The sequence below is a fragment of the Rhineura floridana genome, chromosome 11 (genome assembly GCF_030035675.1).
Source record: "Rhineura floridana isolate rRhiFlo1 chromosome 11, rRhiFlo1.hap2, whole genome shotgun sequence".
Classification (NCBI taxonomy): Eukaryota; Metazoa; Chordata; class Lepidosauria; order Squamata; family Rhineuridae; genus Rhineura; species Rhineura floridana.
In genome coordinates, this window is record NC_084490.1 from 25807518 (window position 1) to 25819666 (window position 12149).

General features: G+C 42.0%; 1 protein-coding gene across 1 annotated transcript; it reads left to right on the plus strand.

Moving 5' to 3' along the window:
* Window positions 1-900: 900 nt before the first annotated feature.
* Window positions 901-10823, plus strand: LOC133367592 (vomeronasal type-2 receptor 26-like). The gene is made up of 3 exons (XM_061591689.1): window positions 901-1575; window positions 4340-4466; window positions 9919-10823. Exons 1-3 carry the CDS (start codon window positions 901-903, stop codon window positions 10821-10823), a joined length of 1707 nt encoding a protein of 568 aa, XP_061447673.1.
* Window positions 10824-12149: the final 1326 nt, after the last annotated feature.

Here is a 12149-nt window from a genome sequence, read left to right on the forward strand (position 1 = left end):
TTTGACTTATACCACCCTTTTTGTCAACCAGGTAATTTATGACAGTTTAAATTAAGCATGCCAGATCCAAACCCCATTCAGGAGCAAGGCTACTGCTAGCTGAGCCAGCCTAAGCCTATCAGAGGGAAAAACAAGCCTCTAAAATAGAGTTTGATTTACACCTGTATGAGCTCAGCCAAGTTGCCAAGTCTTGTGACTGAGCTGACTGGGATCCAGCATAAGTCACCCCTTTCAGTCTCATCCCCACCACTCCCCCCAAATACCCATTTTGGGGGGCCTTATGATGGCATTAGTGGTGCTAGTCTTGGCACAGCTGGCTGAGCCTTGGATGATCCAGGATGAGCAAATCAGCATATTACCAGCCGAGTCGGGATGTGAATTATCCCGGGGTATCTCCCACTGAGTCAAATGACTAAACCATGGATTGGTCTGGTCCTAACTCATTTATCCCAGTGGATCTAGGGTTTGCATTGCATCCATAGAGTATTTTACAAAAGTCAAGACTGCATGAATCAGCCTTATGAAAGCATGAATCTCCTCTGTCCAGGAAGAAGGGGACCTTAAATTCCAATAAAAACTTAAGCTTAATAGGAATAAAAAGTTAAACAACATTGCCCACAAAATATTTAGTACACATAAAATAACTGCACAATAATTAATTTAAAGTTTTGTTTTTGTAGTTCACATCTAACATTGTCTGTCTTCCCTCTCCCATTGCCCTCTCCCATGTTTAGTTCAGCTATGGTGATTTTACCCCCATGCAGACAGTTCAATCACATTTCCCTTCTTTATATCAGATGGTTCCAAATGAAATCCATCAATACTGGGGGATTGTCCAGCTACTTCTGCATTTTAGATGGATGTGGGTGGGTCTAATGACAATGGATGATGATAGGGGAGATGAACTTGCTACCAATGCTTCCTCAAAATGGCATCTGTCCTGCCTTCATAGAGAAATTTTCCATAATAATCTATTTTGAAGACTTGTTAAATTTGCAAAGAAGTTGGAACAAAACATTTGTAAACATTATGGAAAGTAAAGCCAATGCTGTTGTTGTCCATGGAGAAACCAAGACCATGTTAAGTTTAAGAGGGTTGCTTCATCAAGGAGAAAGTGACTTTCGGAAAGGATTTGGTAAAGTGTTAATTATGGCAGCCCAGTTGGATCTTGCATCACTGCCTATGTATAAGGAATGGAGTATAGAACCCTTCCACGGAACCTTAGCCTTCACAACCCACTCACATGAGGTGCTGGGATTCCAACATTTTCTTCAAAAATTAAGGCCTCATTTGGTCAAAGGAGATGGCTTCATCCAAACATTCTGGGAACAAGCGTTTGACTGCTCACTTCAACATTTCAGTTCTAATGGAGATGCTGAGAAAGCTTGCACTGGGGAAGAGAGGCTGGAAAGCCTTCCTGGACCTTTCTTTGAAATGAGCATGACTGGCCATAGCTACAGCATTTACAATGCTATCTATGCTTTGGTAAATTCTGTACATGCCATGTTCTCATCCAGATCCAGACTAAGGGTAGCCAGAGGGAAGCTGGAATACAAGAATATGTTGCCATGGCAGGTAAGAGGGCTGCTTTCACACATGGGGCTGATTGCGTTAGTTTAATGGATTAAAAAGGTAGCGCTTCTGTCCCAATTTCTAAAATTCCTTTCACACAGCAGTACCTGTTGCACTAAGGAACAGCAGCTTTTTCAGCTGGTATACCGGCATTTTGTGCAACTGTCTTTCACATGGCTTGTGTTTGCCCCTCATCCATTATATACATGCATAATGTTCTCCACTGTGTAGGAGGTCTAAGATTTCATCCCATCGCCATGCAAGCCCTCTCCCTTTAGGACTTTTTAAATTATTTTATTTGTAGTGATACAGGGGTGTGTGTGGGAAATGCTGCTGCTATCTGCGCCGATGCCAGAATACCTGTACAATTTTTGTCAGGCAAAAAACTCCCACATGGCTAAAGGGAGGGAATGCATTGCATGCTGGGATGCCTGTCATGTGAGTGGCTGCAGCTAGTGAAAAATGCCCATGATATTCTGGGTTACCAGCCTTGCTAACAGATTATACCCAGTATCATTTATCATGGAAAGTTGTGCTAAACTTGCACTATATTCCACTAGAATTCTGGAGCTATCTTGTACATCATGTGACAGATCAAATATAATGTGCAAATTACCAGGTAAGAAATCGTATAATGGAATAAAGTGCAGTGTGAAAGCAGCCTAGGTCTTGAATGATTCTGCTACATTGAAATGAACTTTTTGTGAGCTCTATCTCTTAGTTCAGTGGTGGGAACATTTTTCAGCCCAAAGTTCCTGGGGCCACATGCCAGTGGTGGATAGGGTAAAAGGCAAAAGAAAATGTAAAATTTACCTTAATGCAGTAGGCAGGTATGTACACACACTCGTACATCCCTATCTATCCTCAATCGAGACAAGCAAGAGGCATTATCAGAGGTCAAGAACCCCAACACATCTAAGCAAAAACACTAAAGAGGTGTGCAGAGCAGGGTCTGTAAATGGTGCTTGCAGGCTTCCCATGGGCATCTGGTTGGCTGTGAGAACCGGATGCTGGATGTGCCTTTGGCTTGATCAATCAAAATCCTGTTTTTATGTAGCATATGGAGAGTCCCGAGGAGTAGATAGAAAGGCCTGGAGATCTTTCACTTTGTGGCTTAAGTTTTCCAACTCCATTTTATTGTTTCAAGAACATGTGTCAAATGTTAAATAAAAGCAGCCACACTTCCACATCAACCATCAGTGCTATACAGTGTTATTGTCTATACAATCTTATATGGGTAGATCCAATGCCTAAAGGGGAGAGAAATATAAGTGGTTTGACCTCAGACTGGGAGAAAAAAGGAAGAGAAATGCTTAGCTGTATTCAATAATGCCCAACTGAAAAGAAGTGTGATTATTGTTGCTGACCTTGAAAATGAAATGAGATAGTATTTTACGCCACACAAAACCATTTCAAGAACAAGGAATATAGTAAATCTCTTGCCCCTTAGTTGCTAGTACTTTTGGCTATAGTTGTATTTAACAACACAATATTTTATTGCTTCTCCATACTTCTATATGCAGAACCCAACGATTAAAAAAATTTTTTTTCATCATACTCTTATACTCCAGCTTCTTTTGCAAGGAGGATCTATTTTCTGACAAAATAATCAGTCCTTCGTGGACAATTGATATATGGTCCTTCCAAATGTGTCAACATGGAATTATTTCTCTCTTCTTTTGGCCTCCTACCCAGCTCCATCCTTTTCTGAGGAACATCTCATTTAACAACAGTGCTGGAGAAACAGTGCATTTCAGTGAAAATGGAGAATTGACAATGGGGTTTGACATTACAAATATGATTACTTTCCCCTATAAGTCTTTTGTTAGAGTGAAAGTTGGAAAGGTGAATCCTTGGGCTCTTCCAGGGGAAGGTTTCAGCATTGACGAGGATGAAATTGTGTGGCCCAGAAGCTTTAACCAGGTGGGATGTTCCTGCAATCTGTAGCTTCCATATGATAAAAGGGGGAGACATATTTTGTAGGCCTCTTTATAAAATTATTCCACAGTCATTATCCTATTATATTTATCTCGGCACATTTAGTTTTCAGTCCTATTCAGCTGTGACAAACGAAAATTCCACAATGGGATTGTTAGGAGAGGAATTGAAAATAAAACTGCTGATACCATAATGTTATACAAATCTATGGTGTGATGGCATTTGGAATTCTATTTACAGTTCTGGTTGACTCACTTGAAAAAGGATATTGTTGAGTTGGGAAATGTTTAGAAAAGTTCAGAAAATGGCAACAGAAATGAGGCATTTCTTACAATCCCAAGGTAGTAGAAATTAAAAATAGCAGGAGTGATATGTCAGTCCAGGACTCCATACTTGGATCCCTCTTGGGGTTTTTTTGTGGGTTGTCACTCAATGCCTGCCTTTTCTTCCTGCTTCACAACATGCCCTCTGACAGCTCTGGATTGCTTTGGGTCACTCAACATCATCTGCTGTGATCCAGGGCTGTCTCAAACTGACTCAAGTAATATCTGGATTCCCCTGAATTCTCCTAATTCAGTTCAGAACTTGACCAAGTCTAGTTCACAGCCCTAATTTATTTCCACTGCATCCAAGGCTTGACCCTCCTCTTTATCACAGGAGCCTGTTGGATTCACTTATCCTATGTGTTCTGGTTGTCCCCACGCATTTTGAAATAAAGTAAATTGCTGTGAGTATAGTGTTGATGTAATGCTCTGTTGACTGCACATTTATTTTCACCACAACTAGAGTCTTTTGTTCTCAGTGCTAATTCTTCACTTTATGTGAACAGGTGATGCCCCTTTCTCTCTGTAATGATAAATGCTACCCTGGTTATCAGAAGAGAAAGAAGGAAGGGAAGCCATTTTGCTGCTATGATTGTGTGCCATGTCCAAAAGGGAAGATTTCTCACCGGACAGGTAGAATTATATCGTGCATTGAGTAAAAAGCACATTGCTTGTTAGGGTATATTATATACAATCCAGAGCAGGTATGTTTTGGAGGGGTGACTTCATCCCATTACTTTTTCCACAGCTGGCCCCCTGCTGGCCCCCTCCAATCTGCCACCCACTCACACACACGCACACCAGGGCAAAGGAGGAGGCAGGAGGGTTCCCCAGCCAAATCATACAGCAGAGGCTTCTGCAAAGCTTCTCTGAACATTGCGGGTCAAGAGACAGGCTGCTAGCAGAGGCCGGTGAACAATCTGTTTCATTCTGGGTGGTGGTGTTGGAATTAAGCAGATATTTGCCCACCAGTCTGTAGTGGCAGTGTGTGTGTGTGTGTGTGTGTGTGTGTGTGTGTGTGTGTGTGTGTGTGTGTGTTCGGGAGGCGGCGGTGAAGGGACTCTGCGCCTGAGAGAAGTTTACATAGGAGAACAGTGGTGAGGATGACGGAGGGTGGTAGAAGTATTTTACACAGGGAGAGGGTAGAAAGTGGTTGCAACCCAAGGAATGACTATTTTGACTTCAAATCAGCCAGCCTAGGAAGGTGTTGGATGTTGTGCTTGTTTCCTGGGCTTTTTACTCCCTCCCAGAGATGATGGATCAATTCAGGTTTCAGAAGAGGAGGAGGGGCACATTAGTTGCAAATCTAGAATGATTTAGAATAGTAAAGAATTGTGCCCTTTCTCTCCCTTAAAAACAACAGGGTTTAGAAGTTTGTGAGATCTTCCCGCCTTCTTCTCCCTCTGATTCCTGCCCCCCATGCATCTGAAAGTATTCCTGACTAGGGATGGAAAGATCTGTCTGTTTTTGTTCTCAGTTTCTCATTTTCCCAATGATAAATTCAGTTCTCTACATTTCTGCACTGATCGGAATTTTTTTTTAAAAAAAAATCCTCAAGAAAATTCTCCATCATTTTAGTGTGAATTTCTCCAAAAAAAACCCTCACATTTTTGTAGGCAGTTTTGACAAAGGTACACATTTTTTGCAAGCCATTTCTCATCATTTCATGCCTTTTTACGTTATTTTAACTCATGTATTCATTTTTATGCACACTTCCCAAATATATGCATTTTTGTAAATATTGTTTGGATGGCGAACTGCATCCCAAAATTCTAAGGAATGCAAATTTTGAAGGATGGCTGTCTTTTCGTTCTCAAATTGTTTCGGAAATTGCAAATTTGATAAATTCTGCTTGAAATGCAAATTGAATTGAAATTGTCACCCATCCCTATTCCTGATGCAAACCATTATAATTTTTAGAGGCAGAAGGAAAATGGGTGATTCTTCCCTCAGTTTGTTAAATGAGCAATAGATTATTCAAAGCAATGTCTTCCCTTCTCTGTCAAACTCTGCCCAGACAAAATTATCTCTGTCTCTCACGTTAACAAATTTAGGCCGCAATCCAGTGCACATTTACCTGGGAGTAAATTCCATTGAACCCAATGGAACTTACTTTTGAGTAGACATGTATTGGATTGCAGCCTTAATCTGCTCCCTGTGGGAATGGATGCTCCTGCTGTGGGAGGAGTGAACAAGGAAGCACTTTTCTCAGTTAGGAAGGCAGCAACACCAGCATGCTAAAGCTAACTTGGTTTACTTGCGTAAGCTTCATTGATCACAGAGGGGCTTGCTTATGAATAGACATGCATATGATTGGGCTGCATGATACTCTAGCACATTTATCTCGATAAAATAGGCTGTTAATTTATTTCTTTATTGTATGACAAGATTAGAGATAAGAATAAGAGTTAAAGAATGATAGTTAAATAATGTGTTTTAAGGTCATTTTATTATTCTAGGGACATAACCTTGGGGTGGAGAATGCATGGAAGTACGTTTCAACAAATGAGCTTCTAAGACCACAATATGCTTTTTTTAAAAAAATCCTTGATGAAAATAGGCTTTAAATGGGGAAGGGCCATAGCTCAGTGGCAGAACATCTGCTTTCCTGAAACCCTGGATTGATGCTGCCAGTCAGTGTAGACAATACTGAGCAAGGTGGACTCAGTATAAGGCAGTTTCCTGCCTTCTTATCTATCTCCCTAGACTTGCTTAAGTTCTTTCTTTAATATACTGAGAAAGAGTTGTCTCCCCCCCCCAAAAAAAAGTTATCTGTAGCAGTCTCATTTGACAAGGTAGGCAGGACTATGAAGTATGTGACAAAAAAGCCTATCTACCATGCAGGGTGATTTGTCAGAGACTTGACAAAACTCTATTTGCTGTCTATATGAAATTACAAAAATGCAGATTGCTAAGTACCTGCAGGCCGCAGTACTTGGCTGGTGAGTGTTGTTTCAGGGGAAATGAGAGAAGATTATCTTGTGGAAGGCCAATGGGTAAATTTGGGGCTAAGGGAGCATGCAAGGGGGTTGGTTAATCTACGTGTGCTGGTGAATCAAATGGTAAGGGATCCACCTATGAGGACAGAGATGAGAGAGTGAAGCTTCCATACAACATCATGGTTGTTTTTTTCTTAATTGACTACAGCAATAACGCAGGCTTCAATGTCATCAATGGTATAACCTTAGAAGGGGTGGCAGTGGACGGTGGGGCATGACTCAGAAACGGATGCTGCCCTTCTCAATTTGCCACTACACTACTGTCCCAGAATAAAGTAATAATGCTTCAAATATCCTATTTGTTGAATTGGTTGGCAATAGCTGTCACACACCTCAGTATACTTATTGTGAGCAAGCTCATCAAACCCAATGCTGCTTACTTCATGGGGACTTTCATGGGGATTGTAATCTGAGGTAGACATGTTGAAGATTGATGTATGTGCGTGTGTGGGGGGTCTTTATTCCACATTAACTAATTAACTAATTCAGACGATTAACAGTTGTTCTGACTTGAGTCATCAATGGTATGAGGGCCGCAACAGATTACACTAGAGGGAAAGTTGTTGTGTTTTTAAACAAACAACACACAGAGACAGAGAGGGGGACAGATCTGTTTTATCTCTGAAAGAAATCCTGAACTCTGAAAAGTCTCTCAGACTCATGACAGAGATAAAGATCCCTGGACAAATACGAATCAAACCCCTTAAGCCAAGGTCCTCCAACTACCACTTTATAAAACCATTTCATCTTCAGCCTCAAACACTGAAGGAGCAATCCTGAGTCATGGAAGTTGGCATGATTTAACTGGTGTAAAGCATGCCAGATCCAAATCCTGTGCCTCACAGAGAGAACACAAGCTTGTAAAATAAAGTTTGACTTATACCAATCAAAGTTCAGAAGGGTTTCCAGGTCACATGACTGTGCTGAACAGAGTTAGGATCCAGCATAAGTCCCCCCTAGTCCCGCCCGCCCCACTCCCTGGACATTAGTTGCACTGGTCTTAGCTTTGCTGACTGAGATGGGATAAGCAAATTAAGCCAGAATTATCTCCGACTGAACTAGGGTGAGCATGTTACAGTTATAGCCAAGCTGAGCCGAAGAACCGCCAAATCCTGACTTGCTCATTCCTGCAGATCTTGGGTTTGGATGGTGCCCTAAGTGTAAAGTGCCTCTTCAGAGGGTGAACATTGACTGCGTATCCAAAATACATCAAGCTGAATGCAGGAATCTGTTGACTGAGGCAAGATATATTTTTAGTAGATGGACTCCCGATTCCCAATCCACATACACACACTCCCTTGCCCACCTTCAACATCATTCTGTTGCTTATCCAATTCAGCCTCTGAGGAAGCAAAAGGATAAGACTATCTGGTACTGGCATTAATCTAAAGAGATATGTTAGCTCAATTTATTAGCTGTGGGATTCTGGAATTAACACAGACAACCATAACCACACAGAGCTGACTTATGTCTCTCAGGGAGGACTACATCACAATTCAAGAACCAAGCCTTAAGTGACCTCTAAACATAGTTTATGGAAATAAAAACAACTGCAAATAAATAAATACTACAGTTGTATCGGCTCTCAAAAGACAACTCTTCCTTCTTTAGACATGAGGTCCTGCTCTTCATGCCAGGAAGATCAGTATCCAAACAAAGAGCAAAACCCAAAGTTCATTCCCAAAGCAGAAAAGTTCTTGTCTTACAAGGCGCCTGTGGGAATGAGTTTAATCGTAGTACTAACTTTAATGGCCACTAGGCCAGGAAGCAACATGAGGAAATTGGTGGAGAAAAGAGTGGCCAACTCCATTGCTCTTCTCTGCTCCCATTAGTCAAGCAGTCATTTGTACTGTATGGCTGGCAATGAGTTCTCTATTTCCAGATGCTGACATGAATTCAGTGTCTGAAGAAATTGTAATGAAATGTAATGAGGGGTCTGTGATCTTGTTTGATTGTGTCCTGGGTTATATGGGCTTCCTGGCTTTTGTGAGCTTCATTCCAGGCCAGGAGGTTACCTGACAGTTTCAATGAAGCCAAGTTGATCACATTTCGCATGCTCCAGGTAGGGTTAGACGAAGTAGAAATATGAGTAGATATGAGTAGAGAAAGCAGCTAAAGACGTGTACAAATAATGACAAAAGCTGTGTCCCATTGGAAGCACTAGGAGCTATGGTCTTAACTAGATAAAAATCCCAAATGATGTTCAAAGGAAGATCCATATATATCTCATTACAGTAATGTGATCTGGATTTTGTCACAGCAGGAACTGTTCAGATGACTTCTGTTTTGAAAAACACACAATTGGTGACCAGATGATGCTGACAGAATGGACCTTAGCCAGCACCTGGACATCCAACATTAAGCAGAATGAGGGGCATGGTTCAGAGAGGAGATGGTGGTGTCAAGGAGAAGCAGTGAGCTTCGTTGACACAGCTGTATGTGCCTCTAGAAGTGAGCTTGCTACCTTCAAGTGCATTGAAGGACACTGCCCCATTGCCAGTGATGAACTAAGATTCAACTTCTAGTTTGGTGTGCATATAATGCTGTCCTCCATTTAATTACTTAATGCAGAAAAAATGTCTTGGGTGGGCCTTGGGTCTTTCTTATGAAAATATTCTGCCTGATTACTCTACTCAACTACATTTAAACTACTGTTTCATTAAGTGAGCATTTTATTCTAGTACATATGCCAAATGCATTGAGATGAACACAAGGTTCTGTGGGTTGGGACAAAGATAGAGTTTTAAGTAACAGGGCTTCTGCTTCCCCTCCGTTACACTTTCTTGCCCAGATTCAGTATTACCTATGAAACTCAGCTTACAAGGAAGTGAATGAATAAGCCTGCCTAGCACCGATGTCCTAGGTGATAGGTTAGCATTATCCATCTGGATTTGAGAAACTATCAGGCAGAGAGAGTAGAGAGGGGGGAAGGAATTATCTTATGCTTTCAAAGGCCAACAATATAGTTTGAAACTCAGACCCTATATTATCAATATAGATGATGTAACTGTTTATGAAAACAGAAGCAATTAGGATGGGGGACTATATTTTAATCAGTTCTGAAAATGTATTTCTTCTCTCCTCAAACATGGATTCCTGTACCTCATGTCAAGAAGATAACTATCCTAACAAGGAACAAAATAAATGCATTCCCAAGGTGGTAACTTTCTTGTCTTATGATGAGTCTTTGGGAATAAGTTTTGCTATTTTTGTGTTTTTATTTTCTTTGATCACAGCTCTGGTGCTAGGAACATTTGTAAAGCACCACGACACTCCCATTGTAAAAGCCAACAACAGGAACCTCACCTACAGTCTCCTAATCTCTCTCCTGCTCTGTTTCCTTTGTGCTTTGCTGTTCATTGGGCAACCTGAGAAGCTGAAGTGTCTCCTTCGTCAAGTTGCATTTGGGATGGTCTTCTCAGTGGCTGTGTCTTGTGTGTTATCAAAAACTTTCACTGTGGTTTTGGCTTTCGTGGCCACCAGGCCTGGGAGCAACATGAGGAAATTTGTGGGGAAAAGAGTAGCCAACTCCATTGCTCTTCTCTGCTCCATTATTGAAGCAACCATTTGCACTGTATGGCTGGCAACCTCTCCCCCTTTCCCAGATGTTGACAGGAACTCAGTGGCTGGTGAAATTGTATTGGAATGTAATGAGGGGTCTGTGACTATGTTTTATTGTGTCCTGGGTTACATTGGTTTCCTGGCTTTTATGAGTTTCAGTGTGGCATTCCTCTCCAGGAAGTTACCTGACAGTTTTAATGAAGCCAAGCTGATCACTTTCAGCATGCTGTTGTTTTGCAGTGTTTGGTTATCCTTTATTCCAGCCTACCTGAGCACAAAAGGGAAATACACGGTGGCTGTGGAGATTTTCTCAATCTTAGCCTCCAGTGCTGGGCTGTTGGGTTGCGTCTTCTTTCCTAAATGTTTCATTATTTTGCTTAGACCAGAGCTGAACAAAAGAGAGCAGTTAATAAAGAGAAATGCTTATTGATGAGTGCATATGGTCTGCAAATTTAACTCTGAACCACAGAATAGCCTTCCAGTGTGACTTCCACTGTTATGCTTTAACAAAGTAGCAAAAGAGTAGGAAGAATGTATGGCCATGTTCACAAATCTGACATAGATCTGAGCTTAGAGAAATTCCCTACTGAGCACCAACTAGCATTAGCCATATTTGTACTGAGGAAGCCCGTCATCACCAAAATGTGCCCTAGAGGATTCACAGTTCCTTCCATCAACTGACACAACCAATCACCACCTCTATGAACCCTTTTTTAAATGGTGGCAAACACTGCAATATGGACAAATTCCCTAATACAGAGGTTCCCAACCTGTGGTCCATGAACCACCAGTGGTCCATGAGCTTCATGCTGGTGGTCCACAGTGTGTGTTTTGAAGAGCAACAGCAATAGCAGTGGCTGCTCCAACATAGTGTAAGCTTGTGGTTTGCACATGGCCTTGGCCACTGACCAACTGGTGAAATGAGTAAATCTTGAGGGAAGCCCTGCAATTTCTATGAAATGAGCTAGCCTAGCCTGGATGCTCCAAGTCTCTACTTTTCAGTGAGGTCAGAGCTGTGGGGTGGGGGTCCAGGAACTGCTAGGAACCCTGCAGGCTTTCTCACCAAACAATGATTGCCCCTATTCAGGAAAGCCAGCAGTGGAGGCAGCAGCAGCCTTTCCCTCAGGGCCTCCCTCCTTTCTTCCACTATGCAGTGAGCTGACTGGTCAGATGGGATCTTCATCTTCACTCCTCCCTCCCTCTTTCCCTCACATGGCTGGGTCATGGTGGTAGAGGTAGCAGGGTGGGATGGATTGTCCAGATTTAGTGAGGAACAGAGGGAGGACTATGGTATGTATCAGGTAATCTCCTTCTCCACACATCCCCACTGCCAAGAAAGAGAGGATTCTGGCTTATGCTGCAGGGTCTCCAGGAATGAGTCTCCCCATTTGGTTTCCAATGTCTATCTGGCATACTTATTCCCCCCATCACTGCTCTGGAAAATTCCCCATCACTGCCCAAACCAATACAATACTCAGAAGTAAGCCCCTCTGTATTGAATAATGCCTGCTCTTGGATAATGTAGGATTGCAGCCACAATCTTCCAAAGAGGCAGTTCAGCTGCTACATTTTTATTGGTTATGTACCCATTATGTTACTTTAAGCTTTATGTTACTTTAAGCAAGGAACTCAAGGTTCTCCTCCTCAGTTTATCCTTACATCAGCCCTGTGAGGTAGTTCGGCTGAGAGAGTGTGACTGGCCTAAGGTCACCCAGTGAGCTTCATGGCCAAGTGAGTATTTGAACCCTTGTCTTCC

Bases quoted from the DNA above. Each gene is read 5' to 3' on its own strand.
- LOC133367592 (XM_061591689.1), top strand. From the start codon at position 901: ATGAACTTGCTACCAATGCTTCCTCAAAATGGCATCTGTCCTGCCTTC. The intron at 1,576-4,339 runs GTAAGAGGGCTG...TTATGTGAACAG, and splicing joins AGAATATGTTGCCATGGCAG to GTGATGCCCCTTTCTCTCTG. The intron at 4,467-9,918 runs GTAGAATTATAT...TTCTCTCCTCAA, and splicing joins GAAGATTTCTCACCGGACAG to ACATGGATTCCTGTACCTCA.